General features: G+C 37.3%; 1 protein-coding gene and 1 pseudogene across 1 annotated transcript; one reads left to right on the top strand and one right to left on the bottom strand.

Moving 5' to 3' along the window:
• Positions 1–2,999: 2,999 nt before the first annotated feature.
• ARPP19 (cAMP regulated phosphoprotein 19) lies at positions 3,000–20,093 on the bottom strand. Its single transcript, XM_036734963.1, has 3 exons — positions 19,783–20,093; positions 12,180–12,302; positions 3,000–7,302 (listed from the first exon to the last, which is right to left on the bottom strand). The coding sequence occupies exons 1-3, from the start codon at positions 19,825–19,827 to the stop codon at positions 7,129–7,131; spliced, it is 342 nt and encodes a 113-aa protein (XP_036590858.1). The 5' UTR covers positions 19,828–20,093; the 3' UTR covers positions 3,000–7,128.
• Positions 15,461–15,779, top strand: LOC118828392 (annotated as a pseudogene).
• Positions 20,094–27,200: the final 7,107 nt, after the last annotated feature.

Below are 27,200 nucleotides of genomic sequence, written 5' to 3'. Positions count from 1 at the left end.
GGGAAGGTAGGGAACTTGCTCACCAGAGGAAGTGGGCTGAACAAGGACATATTGGGGACTAAGGATAGCTGTGGTTGTGTTGGAAACACCCTGAAGACTGGCTATCAAAGAGAGTGGTATGTGACCTATTTTCTCAACCTCTGTTTGGCTGAGGGGAAACCCACCAGTCCATTCCACTTTTGGACAGTTCTAATTGTTAGAAAGTTTTTCCTTGTATCAAGCCAAAATCTGCCTATTTCTACCCACTGTTCTTACTTCAGCCCTGTGGGGCCAGTCAGAACAAGTATAATCTCCTTTCTATAAAACAATCCATTAAATACTTGAAGACAATTATCCCTCCTAATCTCTTCTACAATAAAAAAATTTCCAGTTTCTTCAACTACTAGCATAGCATAAACTCAAGGCCCTTACCATCTTAGATACCCTCCTAGATGCCCTCCAGCTTATTAATGTCATTCCTAAAATATGGTACATAGAACTATGTGCATGTGATATGGTCTGATCTGGGCAGAGTAGAGCAAAATCGACACCTTTGTAATCTTGGACACCATGCTTTCCTTTCCTAATGCAAGCAAAGCTTTCATTAGCTTATTTGGCTGCCATATCCCACTATTGACTGATCTTGACCTAGCAATCCCCTAAAATGCCCAGATATTTTTCAGAAAAACTGACATCTAGCCACATATCCTCTTCTTGTGCTTGCGAAATTCTTTTAAATATGTAAAACTTTTACATTTATCCTCTTACATTTCATCTTGTTAAATTTAGCCCAATGTTCTAGCCTGCTGAGATATTTTTGAATCCTGAATGTCAACTAGTGGTAACTGTCTCTTCTAGCTTTGTATAATCTGCAAATATAATAAGCATGCTACCTACCACTTCACCCAACTCCAATATAAACCTAACATTTTCTTCATCTTAACTATATGGGACAATAAACCTCAACTATTAACCCAGCTGGTGCAACCTTCAGATAATCCACATCTTCTTGGCTACATTTTAATCCTCTTCTTGATCTTTCAATTTCTCTTGGCTGTTCACACCTTTTCCATGTTCCTCCAGTACTTTACTCTGCCTTCACCACTATGTGCCCTCCTTCATTTGATTGTGAACTCCTCAGGCAAGGATTGTTTTTACCCTTCTTTGCATCTGCCAGTGCTGACTCCATTCCCCTGCTTCTTTACATCATGTTTCCGTACCTTCTTTCCTCACCATCTTTTATATCATTCTCTCCTTGTCTCTGAGTTACTCATCTCCTTCCAAGAATAACTGTACTGTTGATTCCATCCCTATCCTTTCTCCTCTGGCACTTGACTCTATTATCCCTTCTTTTATCTGTACTCTCATTCCACTAATTTCTTTTCCCTGTGAATGCTTAGCTCTCACTCGTCTTGAAACCTTCACTCACTCTGCTCCTCCAAGCTACTGTCCTCTCATTCTTCCTATCACAACTTCTTAAAATGGTGGTCTTTGTTCCACTGCCTCTATTTCTTCACCACCCATTTAACATAATCCTTTGCAACCTTACCACCATTCTACTGAAACTGTTTTCAAAGGCCGTTGGCGGCCTATTGCTTGCCAAATCACTGGTCTTTTCTGTCATTTTGAGGTTTTTTTGTGGTCAAGAACTACATTTCATTCTTTGTATCCACTAAAGTTCCTAAAAGTGCCATGAACATGGTGCTTATTACCATGTGTTGGTCATATGAGTTCCTGCATATAGAAGTTGGATGAAACTTGCTTTGTCACAGCAATTATTGGTGAAATATGGACTAATTAACTCTGTAATGGCACACAGTACTAGTGTAATACCCAGAAGTCATTTTAATGGTCTGAAGGTTTTGTAGTTAAGAAATCATTGTGTCAACAAGGAAGGCATAATCTTTTATGCTCTGTGGCCCATGGCTAAAATTTCAACCTCAATGTCCAATATGCAGTAAACAGCCAAAACGGCTTACTTGGCTGTTCTTTAGCATTCCGTCCTCCTGGGCTTTTTGCATAAGGCACATCTCCATGCCTGGAATGCATTCCCCCATATCCCAAGCATGATGTCTGGCTGCAAAAGCCACCATCCCTCCAATTGCTAGTGCCTTCTGTCCTTCCCCCTTACCCAAAAAAAAAAAATACTCTATATTTTATATCTGAATACATGCAGTTTCTCTCCCTTTTGCCCCCTCCCCAAGGACATGGACTTCTTGAAGTCAGGATGTTAACCTACCTCCAAACACCTGACACATCTATCATGTAATGAACACTTACTAGAAGACTAAATTAAGAAGAAAAAATTAAACAGTTTGTAGTGCTAGCTTATTTAGACATCAAACAGTATTCATTTTTAGCTGTTTGCAGTTACATCTCAATTATCCATGCTGTCAATTACCCATGCACTTTGGCCGCTGTCCAGCTGCCAAGTTCCCCAGTCTGTTGGTGGTTATGGCTCAGCTCAGCATCATCTTCAGGAAAATTTGTCACAGGGTGTCGGTTAGGGCACTAAAATAACTAATAATTTCCGGGATCTCCTTAAAGTTCTTTGTCAACTAGCTGTTATATCACTGTAGGTAATGGGACCAATGTACAATGTAACAGCTGCTAGAGGGCAGTATTCCATTGACAGTTTTGTTGTTCTCATCCACATAACCTACTTGAGTGACTTTTCAGCTTCCGGTGATCCTCTTTACCCCCAAATCAGCTGGGAAAACTAATCTGTAGATTTTGACCAGCTGTGCAAATATTCCTATTCTGACATAGAAAACTGAGAATGAATTCTTTATGGGCATGAACCACTTAATCTTTTCCTACCATGGGAAACTTTTCATTTTTAAAACAAAACTTGAAATTAGAGTCATCACATAAATGATAATCAGCACACTATTGGAACTAAAATTTAAAGGGTATTCATTATATGCTTTATGAAGACTTAATATACTTCAACACAATCTGAAAACTAAGAGTAAGGTCACAGTTTAAAAAAAGACAAAACTGCAAGTTCCAACAATAAAAATTGGGTAGAACAGTTTATTTTCCTATATCTCTTACATGTATAATTTTAGAAGGGATTGGCAATTGACAAATTTCATCATTTGTTTCCAACTCATGTTAAACAGAAGAGGTATTAGTCTGGTTCTTTTATACATGCTGTATTGGTGTTCTACTGCATCAACAATGACAGATGCAAAACAAGATTTGAGGGCAAAGCACTGAAGGAATTAACTTTTTACTTAAAACTTCTAGCTAGGTGATAAATGACATTATAAAAACATATTACATTAATGACTGATCATGGCTTACCCAGAAGGCTGAAAATGAAAAAAGATTTCCAGGGTAAAAAAGATGCAGAGGCTTGACACCTACTTAGGATGTCAAAACTTATAAAAGAAATATATTTTATGAGGTGTTTACACATCCTTGGGGTTATCTATTCTAGAGTGAGGTTTCAGTAGAAATTTTCAATTTGATCCTCTATTTACAAAGGTGGGAAAAGAAATTTTCTAATACAAAAGCAAAGATCTTAATGACAAGTGGACAAGTGTAATTCAGTTGGCAGTGCATGCTGAGGTGTAAATGGTCAGTAGTTCGAATTAGTGACTTCCAAATATTAAGAGCTAAGCAAGATAATTGGTGCTGTTCTGAGACTTAAATTTTACAAAACAAAGAAAAAGAGGGAGAGGGACAAAAGGGAAAAAAAACTAAAAGAGGGAGAAGATAAACCATATAAATATGCTGCAAAATATAAGAATGCTAAACTCAGCAATGTCCTTACCACAGGCTACTTACCCTTAGATTAGACAGTACCTGAGTTAGCTACAGAAAAACCTGTAATTTAGACTAAATCAAATAATATTAATTTTTAATTAGGGAAAAGTCACCATCATATAATACTCAGTAATTTTACTTTAAGCACATATGTCAACACCAATTGTTAAAAAAAAGATGTCCAAGTAGAAGCCCTTCCATCTGCTTTAATAAAAAGATAACTCATTTTAAAATCAGCAGCACCATAGAATGTAATGAACATGCCTTTTACAATGCTGTTTATACTAATTGGCTTAGGTCAGGACATTCAAAGTATTAAGGTAAATTTCAGCCCAGACCCTTATTCTACATCAAAAAATCGGCTCTAGTAAGTTATACTGTACTTATTTACCTCAAAACTGAGCATCCTGGTTAACACCTGAATTTATAATTATTTTTAATGGCTAGATAGGTTTTCAACTAAATGCAATTTATTTTCATGACCAGCTGACCAAATTTATTTGGAAATTTTCTTCAATATTCTGCCAGTTTTCCTAAGTTTTGCTGTCATTCACATTTTCTAAAATGCTAACATTTTCAAACCCATAAACTCAAAACTGTAAAGTTTAAAATTGGTAATGGCCTAACACACCACTTGGTGACACCTCAATTTTTATAAACAAACAGGGAGCTTTGGGCAAGAAAGGAATTAGAGTAGGGAGACAGCAACCAGCTCTGAGAGCACCACTAATGGAGATATATAACGAGCATTAAATCATTAACAGGTCTTTCCTCATGGAAAATCCTGAGATCTGAAGCACTATGACTTTGTAGAAGGCAGGTTGGCTTTATGAGGAAATTTTATCTTTATTAAAGACAACCACAATTATTTTAAATTGGGCACTTAAACAGCATTTCACAGATCCTCAACATGTTTTGAGGTAGATTAAGTATTAGCATCCTGTGTTAAAAAACTGAAATGGAGGCAGCACTTAAGTCATCTGCCGTGGCCACAGCAACATTCTTCTCTTTCGCAGTCAGCATTAACACTGTGTTCTTAATCTTTCAGTGCAGTGTCTATTAGATCACTCCTCTCAGATGAATGGGGATTTCACTACCATAGCACTTAAGCCTTTTGTGAACATATTAAACAAGAATTGACAAAAATTCATAAAATTCCATTTTGGGTTGTTTTTGCAATGTTGAAGTCACTCTTACAACTAATATGTAGGTGAGGATTTCACTTGAACGAATCTGGTAACCTTTTTCAAATTAATATTTTCTTCATTTTGTTTTTCTGCTCTTTTTGGAGGGCAGAAAGGTAACTGCAAAACTTTTCTTAAAATGGCAATTTGCTAAAAGTTTCATTAATGCCAATAGAAATGATTAAATCTACTTATGGCCACCTAATATTTTTGGTTGCAGAAATGCAATAATGGAAATTATCATGTGTGTTCAGGGCTGAAAATTAGCCTCTAACCCCTTTCCCCCTGACCCTCCATTCCCCACACACACCAAAAAGGAATTTGTAGACAAGCAAACATTATTAGTGGCATATTTCGAGCTAATGTTGTCATAATGTATCACTGCATAAAACTGGGGAAAGTGTACAAAACTACGAATGGTAAATTAGTCACAATAAAGATTTTTAACTCCTTGGTAAGACTGCCTGCCTCAACTTGTTCCTGTTCATGAATGAGATAAGGAAACAGTGCTACAGGGGAAAAAATTAAATGGGTATCACTTCAAATCTTTAAAAAAAATGTTATTTATAAAAGCAAAATATCTAAGGCTTAAATATTTAACTGGGATACATTCATTCCTCTTTATATGAGATGTTCTAATTGTAGCAAGGGTCAACTCATTTAGTTTCCTCTAATTTAATACTAAAAATATTTACTAAAAGGTTACAGGTCCATACATATTGACTTATATCTTTGGGATGTCAGTCTTCAAGTATTTACTTATTCAAAATGCCTTTTTATTTGTACATTTAGAATTGTCAAATATTAGTTACAGAGGATCAGGATTTAATAGCTACTTAAACAATAATATCATCCTAGTGTGTCATAAGTATAGAATTCAGCAGAACTATTATAAATTAAGTGTATGCTTCTACTTCCAAATGCACAAAATGGCCTCAACTCCTACTCTTAAAATGTCAAATTAATAGCAAGAAATGGGGTTAAAGCCCTGAAGGCTTTTTGTTCTAGAGCTTCCAGAAAGTTGAGTGTGAAAGTAAAAATATTCTCCATTTAAAAAAACCTTACAAATTATGTGACTTATAATTTCACAAGTCACAATGAAATGTTCTGCATAGGACAAAAGATATGCCTAAGCAACATATCGTATATGCACACAAGGCCACTGAATGTCATGGGCATTAGTAACAGACGAAAACACTTAAGTCTATACGTAAATGAGTAATCCAGTTTGGTATTTTCTAAATCCAAGATTGTACACTACTCTTACCTATACAAAAGTTCTAAGTGTGTAGAGTTTGGGGTGGGAACTCTTGTGCTTCTGGTTGGCACATTATCTGTTGTTTAAAAGTGTGAAATTAATACAGACATTTGCGAGAGGTTGTGCAAAACTATTATATTTACAAAAATGGCACAAAAGTGAATTCAACAGTCTGTGCACATGCACACTTCATTCACATCTTCAAAAAAAAAAAAAAGGTATTCTAACACTACAGAACTGAAAATAAAAAAACCCAAAACAAACAAACAAAAAAACCCAGCTTCAACAGGCAGCTGTTAATAAGCACTAAATTCACAAAAGGTTACATCAGGATGGGCAAATATTGCCCAAGTAAAATTCTATTGTTAAAGCTGAAACAGGTTTAAGGCCATTCAAGTTTAAGAGCAAAGATAGAAATCATTCAGAATCCCACCGTGTGTGTGTGTGTGTGTGTGGTTTTCATTTTAAATACATGATCTAACAACTTGTGGTCTTAAACCTCTGTTTTACAAAACCAAACAGAAAAATACAGAAAAAAGGCAACACAATAGATTATATTAAATAACACAAACATATAAAGCTGTAATTAAGAGGAATAAGGAAAGCCAAAACAGTGAAACTGTAAAACTTGCTTGTTATTTGCTGGAACCAGTCCTACACTAAGGAATAGGCAATATATACATTTATTTTCAAGTAGATCACTTTACATTGCTCTAACATGTGTCCTTTTCATCAGTGCATTGTTCAACTAGTCCAAAGTACTACAGTTTATTCTTAAAATTTACTCCCTTAACAATAGCAGCACACACTACCGCTACCTGCAAAGCTGTCAGTCTCAATGACTTAGTGTATGGAAGGAAAAAAAAGCCGAGAAGTAACATGTTTGAGAGAAATAACAGGAATGAGGAGATTCATGCAGTTCAGCTCTTTTAATCAGCCAGCCAGTTTGCTAGCAACAAGGGATGGTTTCCGCTGTGGAAGATCCTGCGGAGTAGGAATGTGATCACCAGTGACCTCTGTTTTGTCAGGAGCGGCTGCAGTAGGAAGCTGCTTGTTCTTCATCTTTGCTTTAGCCATGTTGTAGTCCCCAGAGTCAAAATACTTTTGCTGTAACAGAAATTGGGGGGGAAAAAACAACTTCAGTAAGGAATTTATAACAAGCATACATGCAACTGCCCTGGTCTAACACTGAGAAGAATAAACTGCCAGATGACAAAATGTAAGAATTCCAAGTATGCTAGTTAGCCAAAAACTGACGCTGTACCCCTGAATTGTGGGGAACACTGAAAGTAAATTTTTCTCATTAGACTTACTCTTACTTCTAAGCCCAGTCCATGGGTCTACAGATAAATACATCCACCTGCTAGATGATAATTGATCTGACTAGGCTTAAAATCATACTATAAGTTCTCAATCAATCAATAATAAATGATTAGAAGAAGCAATGTTCAATGGGCAAAGCTTACTATCAATAGTACTCTTACCATCTCTTGGTTAGATGGCAGTTATCTAGCAAGTAGCTACCTAAGGAGGAGGTATTCATCAGAGGAAACACATCAGCATTTGGGGGAAAAGGGAGGAGGAGGGATAAATAAGGATGATATGAAGGAAAGATGAAATTGATATTCCTAAAATAATTTAAAAGCCTGAAAAACACAGTTAAGAGAAATAGTGGCTGTAATATGTAATCTTTTTACTGGGAGCTGTGTTACTAAGGTTGTATACTGCGGAAGTAAATGCAGAGTTATCAAGCTAAAGTTTGTACGGTGGTGATGGGAGGAGGGCTGGGCTCACTGCCTATATATTCATCCAAAAGCTGCATCCCCATCTCATCTTTTCTGATAATCCCGACTACTAGTGCCTTCCTTCCTACCATGAATTTATTAGATATATACTTAAATACACATACATATTGTCTCCCTCAATAGAACATGAGTGGAGATATTATGTTTTTGCCCTTTTTATCCTAAGCAACTAGTACCCTGCCTGGCAGCAAATAATTAATAAATTCTTGTTAATTAATATAAAAGTTGCAGCAAATTGAAACTAAACAGCCTGAGATAACACGTCTTATTTTACAAATATTCAGAAGGTCCTGCAGACAATTTGCTGTCTTCTAGTCTGTAATATCACTAAACGTGGTGTTTAACCCAAAGTAACCCCAGAGTAATTTTTATAGTACATAAGCTGTTTGATCTTGTCTCTCTCAGAGTTCTTGGGATTGTAATGGACTAAGAAACTCCCTGCAAATTGCTTGTAAATAATTAAATGTGACTGATGGGTCTGATTTTAAAGTCAACATGTGGCTTGTTTCTTTGACAAGATATCACCCTAATTTATAGCTATGATGTTTTAGTTCATCAAAAATGCAGAAAATCATTTTGGGATTCCATTAATAAAATCAGTTTTGTTGTTTTTTTTTTTTTTGGTGTGGTGGGGGATGAGGGGAAGGAAACTGGGGAGGGATGTGATAGGTGAACTATTTCCCCCTTCTTTAGCTTTATCATTTTATTTAACTGTCAATGAACATACAGAGAAGAGGCCCTGCCTGTTACCTGGCACTCCCTTTGCTTGAATCAGGTAGAATAATGATGGAAAAAGTAAACTTTATGACTAGAAGCAATTTTTTTTCCACTTATACACTAGCAAATCAATTATCAAACAACAGCCAGTGCTAATAGCAACAATTAAATGCTTGCTGGCTCAATAATGATGATTTTTATACATGGGGTAGGGACTGAACTTGTGATTTCACTAGTGTAAGGAGCTCCTGGTGAGGCATTTCTTCGGTCTACTTAGGCTGGTTCCTTCTCTGCAACTCTGAGAGTATTCTAAAGCACCAGGAGGATTAAATGATATGCCCAGGATCACAGAGCCAGCGTGTGTCCAAGGCAGACTTGAAAGGTTAAACTTACATTTGGGCCTAACTAAAACAAAAACTCCAGAGCCCTAACCTTTTTTAGAGGCTAACCAGTTTAAAAGCTGGAAGAATTTAAAATAGGGACAATTTCAGGAAGGAAAAAATAAGTTCAAATATTTCAAGATGAACCAGAACACAGTAACGTAAAAAAAAATCATGATACAAGTATGCTGTCTCTTGGGTCAGAGGACCTGAGTTCTAATACTGAGTACCTAGGAGACCTAGGGCAAGTCACTTAAATTCAAGACCACAGTAAAATAAGGAGTAGATATACTTTGGACTAAATATACTTTAAGGCTTCTACGACTTCTAGATCTATGACAGAACACAGTTTGCCAGATCTGGTTATATAGAAGGCCTAATCTGTCACCTACATACAAAGTATATTAAGTGAATCAATAAGTGTTACGATTATTACCCAATGGTTATCACTAACAGGGTTTTAGTTTTTGTTAAATAAAAACTGAGGTAGTTTCTGTTAATACAGGAAATCTTTTATTAACTCTAATGGTGAAAATGACATTCAAATGTATTTGAAAATATTAGATATATGTATCTATGAAGATATATACATACAGCAAAGTGGAAGGTAATCTCAGAGGGATGGCACTGAGGTGATGAAGAGAGGGGAAGACACTAGAAAAGGCCTTCTACAGAAGGCAGGATTCCTAAAGGAAATCAGGTGAAAAGAAAGAATATTCCAGTCATTGGTTATAGGCAGTGAGAAGACAGGGAGATGGGCAGTGGAGTGTTGAAAGACAGAGAGCAAGTCAGGTGGTGTACTTGGATGGCAAAGGGCATAGAAGGGAGTGTGTGTAACTTGGTTATTCCTACCTCTTTAGTAAAATCACTTTGCATACACTGGAGTGAGAGAGACAGGGACAACAACCAGAAGGCTGTTGGAATAGTCCAGGTATAAAGTGACTCAGGCCTTTACCAGGGTGGTAGCTGTGTGAAAAGCTGTGAGAAAAGAGGATGTGTAGGAGGGATGTGATGAGGTAGAAATGGCAAGACTTGACAAAAGATTGGCTAGTTGCGATGAATTATGAGGAGTCAAGGATGACATCAATACTGTGATGCCAGTACTCTTGATTGTAATATGAAAATATGGAAGAGGGGAGAGTGTAGAAAGTAAGATAAATTCTTTTTTGGACATGTGGAGTTTGAGATGCCTGTTAAAACATTCAATTCAAAATGTCCAAAGTATAGTTGGTGACAGGAGATTAAAACCCAGGACAGTCAAGGCTTCAATGTCTAAAACATTGCCTGTAAGATGTAAAGAGTAATTTTAGATAATTCTTAGATCAACTCTAGCACTAATGAAGGAAAAAAAGTAAATAATTTAAAATGAAAAGAAATTGAAAGTAATCAGCACCTCCTCAAATTGGAATAAAGCAGCAGAGAACAAATTAGGTATGTTCATATTAAAGATTGCCAGTTTCTCTGGAAATAAAAAAACCCAGAAAATAGAAATCCCCCCACCCCCAACAAAATTTTTCCTTCCCTCAAAGTAAAAAATATAAATCAGTCTTAAACTCACTGTCATTTCAAAAGACCACACTGAGCTGCTGACCTTCACATGATTTTATAAAAGTTCAATCTTATTCTTTTCAGATCCTACAGAAGGCTAGGAGATGGTAATTATCATTAACATTAGTGACTAACAGTTGACCAGAGTCCAAAGTCAATTCAAAATTACAAGTTGTTGTGTACCATGGAAAAAATAGCCAGCACGATTGGTTAAAAATGTTTTCACTGTATGTAAATTATATTCCCCATTTAGTCTGTACACAAAGAATGTTTGTGTAACAAGTTCAACATTACTCATTTTCAATAAACCATTTTCCACTATACTTTTGGTTTATAAGCTGAAAATTTTTATTTGATGTTATTCTCAAAAAAATGCATGTTCTTCACATGACAACCCACTTCATTTCCCTAACTTTATCCAATCATTAGCCAGATCAGGATATTTTCAAGCAAAGGTTCTTAAGCTGGGATCTGTCAGCTGTTTAAAAATATATTGATAACTCCATCTTAATATTATTTATTCCCTTTGTAATCCTATTTTATGCATTTGAAAACATTCTATTGCTTTGTATGACTGTACATATTTGTATCAGGTTTTGTTTTTCTTTCTTCTCAACGGGTGGAAGAGGTGAGAGGAAGAGAATTTGGAAAGTAAAATAAAATTGAATTTTAAAAAATATATTCTTTGAAAAGGTCCACAGGCTTCAGATGTGGGATCTCCTTTGGTTCCCCAAGGGGTCCATGAAAAAGAGAACTTGTATTTCTAAAGGAAAAGAGCATAGTGATAACCCATAATGTTTCAAAGTAAAAGCTATTAATTGATGGTATTTGCTACTAAGACATTACAAAGACCGTAACAAATCTGTTAAACTCACTTTGCAAATAGTTATCCGTTATTTAGCAATGCTCTGTGCTAGCAGGAAATAAAGTTTTCCCTATTTTTTCATAAGGGTATATGTTAAGAAAAGAGCTTATGAAATCACACATAAAAAAACTGCATAAAAATGGAGCTCTTGACATCGTGGAAAACTGGGTTTATGATCAGAATAAATATGATAATAAAAAATTTCAGTCACAAACCCTCAGTATAATCTACATATGCAATAAAACTCATTTTTGAGCCTTTAGTCATACAAAGAACAAGAAAGGCTATCCAAGAAAAACAGTCAACCCATTTTAATTTAGCTCTCAACCTAACAGTGAACCAAACCTCAAAACAGCAAAAATGTCCCTAAGTAATCTGAATTAAATAACTACACATTTTGAATTATTTTAATATATTTAAAAATGTGCAGTTACTTTGATACACTTAAATAAAACTTTTTAATACACTGAACAATGGTAATTACATCAAAAGAAACATTTTCCCAAGTGTTTGGAGAAACTACAAAATAGTAAATTCTTATATTTTTAGGAAAATATACCAAAGCAAGGTAATGTTAACTTGCCTGAAATTACATTGGTCATTTCATGCCATAACAAGTAACAAAAATCACACAGCATAAAGAAGTAAAACTTAAAAAGAGGAACTTACTCCTTTCTGCAGTCGCTTCCTCAAGAAATCAGAACCCCCAGGCTTTTGTCCCAGATGAGGATACCTTGCTTTTAATTTTGCCTCTTCTGCTTTCTCTGGGCTAGTTACTTTATCTTCCATTTCCTGAAATTATTGAATATCAATTAGTTTTTTATTCTACCTATGGGTTTAAAAAAAAAACAAAACGAAATACCTCCTTTTACAAATGTAATCTGGTTCCTGCAAAGAACTCTCAGTATCTAGCTAAATACCTTACTGAAAGCCAAGTACAGGAAGAGCTCCAAAGACAGAACAGAACCTCTATAGTTAATGTATTTTTTAAAATGATCCAAGAGATGGCTCTATTATAGCTGTGATGCATGTGTACCACCCTACACACTGGATAAAAATATCAAGAGAGCTCAGCTCTGAAGTCTTTCCTGCTATTATTTTCCAGTCACGTAGAATACATTTATAGTTACCTACCTTTTATGGAACTCTTCAGCTCACATTTACCTATAATTAGATGTTCATTCTAATACATTTTTATGATTTTAAGATCTCAACTACAGTAAAACCTTTCAAAGCTGATGTTTATTCAAAAATCATGTCTAATTTGAAGTACAGCTATTCCCCAGAGTTTAGTCAAAGTCACCTGTCTTTCTAAAATTCTTGAGTTTGGAATCAGATTGTATTGTACTGTGCATATTCTGCAGATAATATGTGTACAATGAATCAACTTAGGAATCTAAAAGGCAGCTTCATGGTTTCTTATTTTCTTAATATACAATATTACATATTTACACATATAGGGCCTTATATGTTTTTAGGATTCCTCTCACTATATTAACCTAAACAGGCTATTCTGTACTTAGAATTGATCAACTTATACATAACTACGGGAAATGCATTTTGTAAAAATTTTTTTGGCTGGGCCCTATGATCTCATCATGTAGGGAACTGGAATTCCCAGTGAGGAAACTACCTCCACTAATGCAAACCAGCAGTTAAAGTCTTAGAGTTAGTTGACTGGGGGCACAAAAGGGTTAAGTGATTTCCCCAGAGTCACGCAGCTAGCTAGTCTGTCAAAAAGAGGCAGTACTTGAACCTAGGGTCTTCCTAACTCTGAAGCTGGATGTCTATCCACTACACAACACTGTCTCCCAGTTTTACAAAGAACTGTAGAAAAATTTTTAATTGTTTCGGCTTTCTTGACACTTTGCAAGATTTTAGCCAAAATTCTTCTGAGCTACAAAATAATGATCAAAATGGCTTAGACCACACATAATTATAGTAGACACCACAACATGCACTAACTACACAATAGATACAGAAAAAGATGTAGTGAACATCCTCAAGCCTTCTATATAATTTTCAGGATACCCTTGTGGCTACTGAGCAAGTGTCAGTGAGCACTGAGAAATTAATCAAAAAGCAGGCACAGCTGTTCAGTGCTGATGAAGCCACACCTGAGACAAAAGAGTGAAAGACAAACTATCAGTAAGCAGTTCATTAGACAAAAAGTTCTGCCTAAGACTACATTATAAACCTACAGGTGACCCTGAAGCTAGTTCACAACATATTTTGGATATCTAGAGAACAGTTAGTTCTCCAAGCCAATTTCCCATTACTTTTCAATAAGTCAAACTTTTATTAAGAGCCTACTATGTGCCAGACACTGTGCTAAGCACCTGCTCTTTTCAGTCTCTAGTCACCAGGTCTGGAAACATACAGAAAGGAAATTTAGCTTCAATAACAAAGCCACAGTCCAACACCCAACGTAAACAAATGTTAACAGATTTCTCGGTTATAGGAACCTGAAGTTAAATTGCTAAAAAGTATTATGCAATCACTTTCATTTTGACTATCATTCTAGGAGGAGCTAGAAAATACCTTGTATTACACTAAATGCACTAAAGTTTTATAAGATAGAAGACAGGATTATAAGGTGCAAAAGACATCAGAGTTCCTCTAGTCACAGTGCCAGCCTCAGATGAGGAAACAGGGTCATAGCTCTCAAATGATTTGCCCAGTAAGTATGGAATAAAGCTTGGATTCTAACCAAGGTTTTCTGACTCTAAATCTAGAAGGTTGCAAGTATATTGAATGCTTTGCATATAGACTGTGCTTTGTTAGTATTGTATGCTGATATTTTACACAAATTCTTTATTAAAATTACCAGGAAAGGAGATAACAATTACAGACAAAGCTACCCTAAATTCCTGCATTTTAAAGACTATTTGGGGGTAAAAGGAAAGGTTTATATTTGGGAGACTTTAATTCTGTTCTTAGATATCCGAATTTTTTATGATGAGAACTGAGAAAAATTACTCAAATTTCTTCATAATCCAATTTATTTAAAAAAAAAAAGATGAAGAAAGCAATGTTCCTGCCAACTGACAGTTCAGAAGGAGCTGATCAAAAAAGGGTATGAAGCACATATAGTAGTATAAATTCTTTTAGTTAATTAAGGTCTATGGAATAGGATTTTTATGGCTAAAAAGGAAAGATATCCTCTCTCATTCTCTGAATTGTTTTGGCAGAATGCTAATTTGGGACAAGCAACCGATAAAGAGTATAATAATCTGTGGACAACTAAAAAACTTTGAATGACAACTGTCCTAAAACTATGCCAGTTATTTTTCTCAAGCTTGAAGGCCATCAGTTTTATCTGGGGTACTAATCAAAATAATAGGCGCTGTTGGAAAGTTTCCATAAATAAGAGTAAATAATGATGACTCACTTATATGGCATTCTAAGCACTTTGCTCATAACAAGCCAAACTCTTTAAGTTTGGTATGGTTTGTAACATTTTTTTAAAAAGTTGCAGAAATCTGACACAGGATAGTTCACGAGCAAGAATGATGGGTTTGGAGTAAAAAGACTTAGGTACAAATCTTAGAATTGTCAACTTAACTATGTTACCTTAGACTAGTCAATTAACTTGCCTGGGTATCAGTTTGTTCGTCTGTAAAATGAGGGAGCTCGACTAGATGGTCACTAAGGTCCCTTCCAGCTCTATATCTACCAACTCTTAAACCTAAGGATCTATTTACTTGTAGATTATCTTTCAAAGGAAAAAGAGATCCAGGCTTCAGCCAACCAAGCAATCGAGGGGGTGAGGAAAACCAGGACATCTTCAAGAAGCAATGATCTGATATGTTGATTGGAAAAAACAAACAAGCAGTTCTCAAACTTTTTGGTCTCAGGATCCCTTTACACTCTTAAAAACTGAGGACCCTTTGGGGAGTGGGGACCCAGCTGCAAGGTGACTGGGACTGAACAATCAGGCCAGGATCACCATGGCTCTTAAAAGGCTTGCCAGGTTTTTATCTCTTGTTCAGTCTGCAACTTCAGCGTATTTTCGAAGGAACATTGTTACAGCTGTTGCATTTAACAAGGAACTTGATCCTGTTCAGAAACTTTTTGTAGACACGATTAGAGGATATAAATCCAAGAGACAAAGCAGTTGGAAGACCTGTTGATATAGGTCCTGAATATCAACAAGATCTGGACAGGGAACTATTCAAGCTTAAGCAGATGTATGGTAAAGCAGACAGGAATACACTTCCAACATTCAAATTTGAAGACCCCAAATTTGAAGAGGCACCTAAACCCTAGTCTTGAGGATTCACTACAGAGTGTATATTGCTGTTTGATTGTTTGTCATGAATTAGTTGTATAACTAATCAATAACAACAAATTTTAATTTCACTTTCACCAAAAAAAAAAAAATTGAGGACCCTTTCCCCAAGGAGCTTTTGTTTGTATGTTAAATCAGATATTTACCATGTTCAAAATTAAAACACCTTAATATTAGTATGAAAATAGTTCTGAGCTAACAAAACCTCTGTAAACAGTCTCAGAGAGCAGGGGCCAATGAACCATACTGCTGGGATAGACCAAGATCATTTAAAGCAGTATTCTTGACTGAGAGCTATAACCTTGAAAAACATAATAGAAGAATCTGGCACATAGCACAATTTTTTATAAAATATATACTTAATAAAGGTTTGTTGAAGTGAATTAACATACAGATCACAGGATTATACATTTAAAGCTGGGAGGGACCTTACATGTCATCTAGTCACAAGTGACTTGCTTGAGGTCACATAGGTATTAAGTACTAAAGCTAGGATATGATCCTAGATTTGACTTCAGAAAATGCAGTGCTCATTCCACTCTAACCCAATTTCCATAATCAAAGTATTCAGAGCTAGAAGCAGCTAGAATTTATCTATTACAACCCCTACTTTCATAGATGAAGAAATTGAGACCCAAGGAGACAAAATGAGTTGCCTAAAGTCACACATGTAGTAGATAAATAATAAGGCCAGAATTCCGACCCAGGTTCTCTTGACTCCAAATCAAGAGTATTCTCTTTCCACAGTACTGTTTATCATGGACCACTTTGTGCAATAGGTTAGAGACCCTACCTAGAAAAGTGATTTCACATGTCAACAAGCACTGACTATGAATCAGAAAAAGATGGATTCAAATCCTGATTCTGCTACTTTCTAACACTATGGCTAGAAGCATGTCACAACCTCTTTGACCTCAACTTCCCCCCTTCAGTAAAATGTGTCCTTAAACTACAGCATGGATATCACCCACTAGCAGGTTTTTCTAAGGCCCACTAGGCTTCAAGAATGGGTTTTTACATTTTTAGATACAATAAAACTTGGAGTCAAATTAGATCATCTCCCCCTTACACAATACCATTAGTACTAAAAGCTGCCCACTATCATTGAATCTACTTGCAGAATGGTCAATGATTCACAGACTGTAAGGGAATAGAAAACAATCGTCCTATCCAGGGGTGCACTTTCACAACACCAAACTCCAAGCCAAAAGAATTATACAGTGAAAACCTCAGTTTCCTGAAACTGTTTCCTCAACCTGTGCAAGAAGAGCTCACTAGCAAAGTTTTGGAATGTAGCTAATTTACTAACATTTAAAAAGTACTTGCTGAATTGGACAAGTGCAGAGAAAAAAGACCATTCAAACAGAAGCTAAAATAGAGTCCAAAATCCTCCCCACAAACGAAAAAACCAACCCAAGGTCTTCTTTTTCAGTCACCTTAACACATGAAGATGAAATCATTATCCTTAACAGCAATTAATACTTGTATCAATTGAGGGATAAGGTTATTTCAGTTTCTTCCCAAAATTCAACAAAATATAAGAGCAGTATTTACCACTTTGTCTACTTTTCATCTTTTTCAGACTTTTTACACTCAACCTTACATGCTTACATGCAATTATAAATGTCCTCACCCCTACTATATACTTCCTGTTCCCAAAAAGTGGCACTTTTCTGGGTAATTCCAATAGCAAAGCACTCAGAAAAATGTCATTACTTTTGTGTGTGTGCATGTGTGCGTGCATGCACACATGCACACACACAACCAGACTGCCTCACTGTCAATGCCCCTTTGCCTTAAGTTATAGTTCTTTCTTATTATAGGAGTTCAGAGGACTTAGAACTGCAAAGGGATTTTAGAGATAGTCCAGGCATGCAGTCTACAGATGAGGAAATAGGCCCAGTCCAGTGAAGAAAAAATCTTTATCTGAATTTCTGACAAGAAATTAGATCTGCTGGTAAATACTCATGTACAGACAATTCATGTTCATGAAAAGACAACTGAAAGACAATTCAAGAGAGGCATTATTTTACTGATAAAAATAATAAGAGAATTTCAGCTAAGTATTTAAGTTCTGGCTGACAAAAGATCAATTAGTTACATAAATATTAATCAAATCTTTTAGGTCATTTCTAGCCCAGCCAGTCCTTCAAACAGAAGAATCAGCTCATCTGGCCATGGCACCAACAGAAGTGATGCTGCAAATTTTTTTTTTCCAGTAGAGTCAAGGCAACAAGATATTGGTGCTTAAGATCTGGCACAGATCCTGGGCTCATATAAAGTAATTTATGTGAATATGCTATGAAATATTAAAGTTATAGCAAAAATTTATGCAAAAAGTAAAAGCTGAAGTTTACTTCTCTTTCGAATCCAGAAATCAATCCATGAAAAAAGGTCATTTGCTCCTTTTGGTTCCTAGGACAGCACCACAATTTTGGCTTTAACATTTATTATTATAAAAGTAGGTTTTCAGTTGTACAAATATTTAACTTTCACATTAAAAAAATGGAAATATTTTTGTATTCAGGAAAATTCCAAAGTACAGTTTAACTAGTAACACATATCATTGCTACTAATTTTTCCTCCCCATATTCTTGTAGCATTAATAACCAGACCAGGTCTGGAAAGGTTCAAATAGTTAAGGAGGCAAAAAAATGAGAACTCTAATGTTATTCTATTCAGTAAACACTGAAATTAATCAACATCCTCATATGATTAGGAAACTAATTAGACAAAATACACTTTTATGACATCCAAGCAAGAAACTGGTTCATGATACTTATCGGCCCTGGATTGATTTTCCTGTTCTTTAAGCTTTGGGTCTTCAAAACCAATGATAATTTCCCAGATCAACTCAGGAAAACAGAAAGCTTACCCAATTTAGCCGCCAGTAACACAGAATGAGAGAGAAATGAATGCTGATTTATGCACATTGAATAAGTAAATTAAGGATGGGAGAAGAGGGAACTAATCTTATGAATGTTAAAAATTCCATGTGAAAAATGCCAGAATTCTGGTTTAAACTAAATGGTTTGATTCAAAACTGCCAGAAAATCTGGTTTAATGCCCTCTGGAGTCTAAAGACCTCCCTATACCTTTTTGTGCACAGAGGAAGAGAAAAAGTGGAAGATAATTTGTATTCTGAAAGTTTTCAAGTTTTAGAAACTCTGCCCTCTATCCAATGTAATCAACTGCATGTACCAAGCTTGGCAGTTAGGGAATCTTGCAAGACGTAAATTTATAAGGCACGGTGGGTTAGAATCAGAGAAATCAAGCGCCAGGTGTCAACTATGCGTTTTAATCGGCAACGAAATGAAAGTACAAACTTTGAGAGAACATTGAGAGGGCCTCCTCTGCCATGCCAAAACAGGTGTAAACATTGGGGGGGCAGTGGGGCAGGGAGGCTCGGAATCCGCCAGCGGGCGGAGAAGGCCATCAGGTCACACCCACACTTCCGAGGCTGCAGCGCCTCCCTCCGCACTTCCTGCTCCGCTTTTCACAAAGTAGGCCACATCGCTTTCCAGAGACGCCATCGAAGGACCAGCCGTGTCGGACCGGGCCTCGCGGATTCGTGCAATTCATCGGCCTACGATCCTGAAACAGGCAGCGAGCGGCGCCGGGCGCGAATAGCCCGCGTGGTCCTCCGAGACCCGGGCCGCCCGCCACGGAGGAGGAGCCTCCGCGAGCGGGAAGCGCCTCCAGCGGTCGGGGCGGAGGCGCAGGCAGCCACCGGGACCGGCTCCAATAGGGCTCGGAGGGAGGAGGAGTGGCCGGATCTGGCTCCCTCCCAGCTGGAATGGAAACGGCTCCGGTCTCTGTCCTCCACCACCCTCACCCCAGCTCATCCCACTCCCGGAAAGCGGCCTCTCTGGCCCATGTCGAGCCGCTCCCTGAACGGGCCCGCAGAGCGAGAGGCCGGGCGGACGAACTCCGCGCCTGCCTCCGGTCCGGGTGCCCGCCATCCCCCGGCCTCTTCCTCACCTTTTGCTCCTCAGCCGAGGCCGCCTCGGGGATCTCCGCAGACATTGCGCCTCTTCAGTCGATTGGGAAGACACTGGGGGATAGGAGACGCAGGGAAGAGGAAGCCCCCTACAGCCGCCAACACCGTTCCTCAGCAGCCACCGCCCGCGCCGCGCTCAATTCCTCAGACTCCTGCTCCCGCCCTCCAGCCCGCTCTCTCTGGGCGCCCACCGCCGTCCCGGTAGTCTCCTCCCTCCGAAAATGGCCGCCGCCTTATGACGGCATAGCGTCTCGCCGTGTACGGCCAGTCGCAAGGACCCTATTTCCTGACTTCTCGGCTCCACCCCTCTCCTTTGACCGTTTGGCCTATAATTTCCCCTTCTCCTTCCTAGACCCCGCCTGAAAAACGGTTTCTTTCCTCGGCATTTCTAGGTCGCCGCCGGCTGTGGACGTCATTTCCGAGTTCGGGGCTTTCTGGGAATTGTAGTTTTCGGTGTATCCTTTCCTCTCTTTTGGTCCATTCTCTTTCCGAATCTCAGAATGCTAAAACCGGAAAGGTTCTTACTTAGAGACTTTAATACAACCTCATTTTATATAGGAGGAAACTGAGGCCCGGGGAAGGAAGAAGGGCCCTACCCAAGGTCGCTCAGGTGCTAAATAGCAGAACCCGCGCTTAAATCCACATCTGTCTGTAGGAAACAGAACACTTCTGTCCAGAGCCTGGCACCTGAATCACAGCGTCGCCGATGGATGGATGGAAGGGAAGTCCAATTCCCTCATTTTACAGATCGGGAAACTGAGGACCCAAAGAGGTCAAGCACTTTGTCTAAAGTCACAGGGCCAATATGTGGCCCAGCCTGGATCCAATCCTAAATCCTTTAATTCCAAGTCCAAAGCATTTACCTATGGAGCGATTTGATCTCCGGGCAAAGCGCTTTTCATTTTTCTGCGTTTCCCTTTCTTTATCCAGTCTCTTGCGCTTCTGATCCGAGGCAGGACTCCAGGACTCAGATTTCATAGATGTAGGGAAATGCTAGTGTGGCGACAGTCCACATATGCAGATTGGCAATCCACCTGTAATTTACAATCTTTGGTAGTTGCAGGCTACGCTGAGTTGTGTCTTGTCCACAGTGACACAAAACTAGGACTTGTCTCAGACACAGGATTTGAACACAAGTTTTCCGAAGGAAAAACAACTATATCCATTGCCTCCGCTTTCCACTTCTCATTCACTTGCAATCTAACTCCAGTCCAACGCACTGAAATTTTTCTCTACAAGGTTGCCAATGATATTTTTAGTGATAAATCCGACAGCCATCAGTAGCCAAATGGAGAATCAAATTATCAATAGCCATATTGGGGGAAAAATGCTCCAAATGACTAATAATTAGAGAAATGCAAATAAAAACAACTCCGAGGTCGATTACCAGATTGACCAAGTAGATAGAAAAAATAAAATTACAAATGTTGAAGAGCTGCAGGAAAACAGGCACATTAACGCACTGTTGGTTTAGCTGTAAATTTGCCAAGCCATTCTGGTAAGCAATTTAGAGCTATACCCCCAGAAGTCACTAACCTGTGCCTTTGACCCATCAATACCATAGATAAGTCTATACCCCAAAGAAATCAATGTGGAAACGGATCTAAACAGGATGTCCCAAATGTTTCAGCGCAGTTTTAAACTTTAATACCTAAAAATAAGCTAAAATGCTTTTTTTTAAAAAAAAATAAGCTATTAAAGAACTATATACACAAAAATATAGCAGTAATTTTTGTAGTTACAACTGAAAACTAAGGGAGCTCCCAACTATTCAGGAATGTTTAAAGCAATCATGGCATACAAATTTGAGCGAATGCTACTGTGCCATAAGAAAGTATAAAAGAGATGGTTTCTGTGAAACCTGGGAAGACCTGTATGAGATAGGCAGAGTCAAGTGAGCAAAATCAGGAGAACAGTTTATACTATAACAACACTGTAAAAACAAGCAACTTGAAAACCTTGAGAACTCTGATCAGCACAAAGACCAGCCAGGATTCCATAGGACAGATGATGAAGCATACTACCCACCTCCTGACAATAAACACAATTAAGGCAATAAACACAAGTAAGTGTTAGGAGATGGATGATAATTCTGAAAAGGAGACTGAGAGGGATCCTTCAGACAGGTAGAAAGAGAATCATTGTGGAAAATTTTAAGATCAGGGAGTATATAGTATGCATAAATGAGTGGTCAGTAGCATCAAATACTGAGAAATAAATATAGATTGGGCAGCTAGGTGGCACAGTGGATAAAACGCTGGGCCTGGAGTAAGGAAGACATCTTCCTAAATTCAAATCTGGCCTCAGATACTTACTAGCTGTGTGACCCTGGCCACTAAGTCCTGCCTCGGATCAGAAGCGCAAGGGATTGGATAAAGAAAGGGAAACTCAGAAAAATGAAAGTGCTTTGCCCGGAGATCAAATCGCTCCATAGGTAAGTGCTTTAGACTTGGAGTTAAAGGATTTAGTAAGAGGCATATTTGGGTGGAGGTGGGGATGGGGCAAGGGAGGACAGTATCAATGGGGAAATGTGTTTTACTTTGATAGACATTTTTTTTTCTCTCAGTGGGGAGATGGGAGAGAGAAAATGTCTTTTTGTTCATTGAAAAAAATTAAAAATAAAAAGGCCTTTTTAAAAAAACATTTCCACATTAGTCATGTTGTAAAGAATGAGAACAAAAAGGAAAAACCATGAGAAAGAAAACAAAAAAGAGAAAATAGTATGCTTCTATCTGCATTCAGACTCCATAGTTCTTTCTCTGGTTGTGGATAGCATTTTCCTTCATAAGTCAAGAAGGCCTTTTTTTTACCCTTATTTTTTTGTTGTTGTTGTTTAATTGTATGTGACTCTTTGTGACCCAATTTGGAGTTTTTTTGGTAAAGATACTGGAGTGCTTTGCCATTTCTTCAGCTCATTTCACAGATCAGGAAACTGAGGGAAACAGGATTAAATGACTTGCCTAGGGTCACACAGCTAGTAAGTATCTGAGGCCAGATTTGAATTTAGGAAGATGTCTTCCTTACTCCAGGCCCAGCGCTTTATCCACTGTGCCACCTAGCTGCCTAATCTATATTTATCTCTCAATATTTGATGCTACTGACCACTCATTCATGCATGCTATATACTCCCTGATCTTAAAATTTTCTGCAATGACTCTCTTTCTACCTGTCTGAAGGATCCCTCTCAGTCTCCTTTTCAGAATTATCAACCATCTCCTAACCACAATAGATAATTATAACCTCAGTGTTCAGTGTTGGGCTACCTTTTGCTCTCTCTGCATTTTCTTCCAGGCAGATCAAATGGGCTCCTAAAGCAGCAACTATTATGTCTATGCAGATGACTACCAAAACTATATATTCAGCCCTTCTCTCTCCAGAAGCCTGTTTCACATCACCAACTGCCTAAGACATTTCAAAATGTCAAAACTCAAAGTGCTTAAAAAGTAGTAATCTTTCTCCACAAATTCATTCCTCCTCCCAATTTCCCTGTTTCTTTCAAGGGTACTAACATTGTTCCAGTCACCCAGGCTTACAACCTAGGAGTTGTCTTCAGCTTTCCATTCTCTCATTCCCCAATCTAATTAGTTACCAAGTTTTGACTCTTCTACCACCTCAAAACTTCTCCCATCCCATTTCCTCCTCTTTATTTATATCACATCCTCCATAGTTCAAGCCCTTAGAACCTCTCTCTTAGACTATTACAATATCTTTCTAATGGGTCATATTACCTCCAATCTCTTCAATCTTTCCAATACATTCTCTGCTCAATTGCCAAATGATATTCCTAAAGCAGAGGTCTGATTATGCCACTACCTCATTTAAGAAGCTCCAACGGCTCCATAGATGGTTCAGTGGATAGAGTGCTGAGTCAGGAGTTGAGAAGACATGAGTTCAAATGTGGCCTCAGTCACTTAGAAGCAGTGTGACCTTGGGCAAGTTACGAAGAGTCAGACAAGACTGAACAAGAGTGACTCCCTATTGCCTTAAGGATAAGTTATAACTTCCTTTGGAATTTAAAACCCTTCACAATCTGGCTCCAGCCCATCTTTCCAGATTAATTAGATGTAGCCCACATGCTGGACCAATCTCAACTCTCTAAATTCTATTCTTGAGCTACAACTAACTTAATCACCCCACTTACAATAGCCTTGGCAGATTGAGGTGATTCCCGAGAGGGTTAGCTCTGACACTAATACTCAATTCTCCATATCCTGAAGATAATCATCGTATGGGGAGAACACATTCCTACTTCTCCCTCCTATGGCTACTGAGCTCCCACTGATGTGTCTCCCACTTACAAAATCTTCGGTCCCAGTGATACCTTTGACTCTTAAACATGAAACATTTATTAAATGGTAAAATGAAGAAAGAATAATCATGACATTTGCTCACTAGAAAGCAAAAAATATAGTCAAACAAAACAATTCACCCGTAAATCTGGAGCACCCTCTACCACCAATGCACACAGTGTCCATATATAAGAAAGAAGGGCTACATAGAAACCTAGCTGTAAGGCACATGAGTAGAGAAGCCCTTATGCCTGGGGCAGTTCACAACTCTGGACCACAAGCCTGAATGTTAGTGGTTTTTTCTTCTTCTTTTTTAAAAAATTCTGAACTTAATAAGACAAGCATTTCCATAACAAAGCAGAATAGGAAAAAAAGATTGCACATGAAACTACAAACCTATTATGTACAATTTGTTTTTCTTTTTAGATACCTAATACAGTTTTCATATAACTTTTTCCTCCTCCTCCCCAATTTGTAGATGGCTACCATTAGATACAAAGGGGTGTGTGTGTGTGTATGTGTGTGTGTGTGTGTGCACATGCGTGTGTGTATAACACCATACAATATGTACTTCTATTTATCAGTTCTTTCTCTGGATGCAGATAAAATATTCTTTTGCAGGTCCTTTGTAGTTAATTTGGGTATTTATAATAGTCAGAATGACTTGGTTACTCAAAGTTGTTCTTAAAACAACATTGCTGTTACTTTATACAATGTTCTCTTGGTTCTATTTGTTTTGCTTTTCATTATTTCATGCGAGTCTTCCCATGTTTTTCTAAAATCCTCGAGTTCATTGTTTCTTATAGCTGGTAGTATTCCATCATGATCATATACCACAACTTGTTTAGCCATTCCGTAACTGAAGGGCATCCCCACAATTTACAGTTCCAAAGAGAGCTACCATAAATATTTTAGAACATATGGGTTCTTTTCCTTTTTCCCAAATCATCTTGGGAAACAGACCTACTAGTGATATTGCTGAGTCCAAGGGTATAGGCAGTTTTATAGCTCTTTTGGCGTAATTCCAAATTTCTCTCCACAATGGTTGGAATAATTCACAATTCCACCAACAATGAATTAGTGTCCCAATTTTTCCATATCCTCTTCAACATTTGTCACTTTGCATTTCTATCATTTTAGCCAATCTGATAGATATAAAATGGTATCTCAAGGTTGTTTTAATTTGCATTTCTTAATCAGTAATGATTTATAACATTTTTTCATATGACTATAAATTGTTTTGATTTCTTCATTTGAAAATTGCCTGTTCAAATCCTTTGATCATTTATCAGTTGGGGAATGACTCTCATTCTTATAAATTTGACAAAGTTCTTCATATATTTGAAATATGAGACCTTTATCTGAAAAAGCCTATAAATTTTTTCCCCAAATTTTCTGCTTTCTTTCTGATCTTGGCTACATTGGTTTTATTTGAACAATACCTTTTTAATTTAATGTAATCAAAAGTATCCATTTTATACCTCATAATGCACTTGGTAAATGGTGTAAAATGTTGATCTATACCCAATTTCTACCAGACTGCTTTCCAGTTTTCCCAACAATTATTACCAAATATTTATATCCCTAAAGCTTAAATCTTTACATTTGTTAAACACACGGTTACTATAATCATTTACTAATGTGTATCGTATGTCTACTCTGTTCCATTGATTCACCTTTCCATTTCTTAGCCAGCATCAAATAGTTTTGATAATTACTGCCTTTTAATACAGTTTAAGATTTGATTCTGCTAAGCCTCCTCCCTTTACATTTTTTCATTAATTCCTTTGATCTTCTTGACCTTTTGTTCTTTCCAAATGAATTCTATTTTTTTCTAGTTCAATAAAATAATTTTTTCTTAATTTAATTGGGATAGCATTGAATAAGTATATTAGATAGAATTGTCATTTTTATTATGTTGTCTCTGCCCACCCATGAACCATTAGTATTTCTCCAATTATTTAAATCAGGTTTAAATGGGATAGCATTGAATAAGTATATTAGATAGAATTGTCATTTTTATTATGTTGTCTCTGCCCACCCATGAACCATTAATATTTCTCCAATTATTTAAATCAGGCTTTGTGTAAAAAATGTTTTATAATTATGTTCATATAGTTCTTGAGTTTGTGTTGGCAGGTATACTCTCAAGTATTTTATATAGCCTACAGTTATTTTAAATGGGGTATCTCTTACTATCTCTTCTTGCAGGGTTTTGTTGGTGAGATATATATATATATACACACATATATGTATATATAAGTGCTGATGATTTATGTAGGTTTATTTTGTACCCTGCTACTTTGCTAAAACTATTAATTATTTCAGCTAACTTTTTACTTGAATCTCTAGGATTTACCAAGTATATAATCATATTATCTGCAAAAAGAGATAGTTTTGTTACCTCATTGTTTATTCTGATTCCTTTAATTTCTTTTTCAAATTGTCTTTTTTTTTTACAAGATTCCCATCATCTTTCCTCTCCCCTACCCCTCAGTAAGCAGTTCTTCATTGTTGGAATAGAAATAATTAGATTCATAAAAGAAATTTTCCTTATTGGTTACTCCATTTCACATTTTGTCAAAAGCTACATTTGTAATTTAGAGAACTTGAGCAGAAGCCACCTGGAACATTTCCCAAGACATCTTTCTATCTGGGACAAGTCCTCAGACAATAGATCTGTACTGGCTAGTATTTCCTCTTAACACTTTAAAGCAGATGCAGATGAGCCTGCTTGATGAACAGTAAGCTATGAACATAGCACACAACAACGTAGTATTGTAATAAAATAAACCAATAGTTTTTCCCTTTAGTTTTCTAGTATAACACACCCTCAATCCAATCCCCTTGCTCTCCTGCTTTAGGCAGCCCTCCTTGGGGGCAAGAGCAGCCAAGTTCAGCCTTCAACTGCATATAGTTAAGTGGGAAGACACAATTCTTGCCACCAAGTAAACTGGATACAAGAAAAGACAGGAAAAGTGATCATTAAAGAGGCACAAAGAAGGCAAGCTGTAGACCAGGACGGAATACATCAATTAGTCAATTAGTAAGCTTTTTATTAAGTTCTTACCATGTGACGGGCACTTCAAGGAATTTAAATTACACTCCAT

The sequence above is a fragment of the Trichosurus vulpecula genome, chromosome 8 (genome assembly GCF_011100635.1).
Source record: "Trichosurus vulpecula isolate mTriVul1 chromosome 8, mTriVul1.pri, whole genome shotgun sequence".
NCBI lineage: Eukaryota > Metazoa > Chordata > Mammalia > Diprotodontia > Phalangeridae > Trichosurus > Trichosurus vulpecula.
This window is presented reverse-complemented; position numbering and strand designations above follow the sequence as displayed.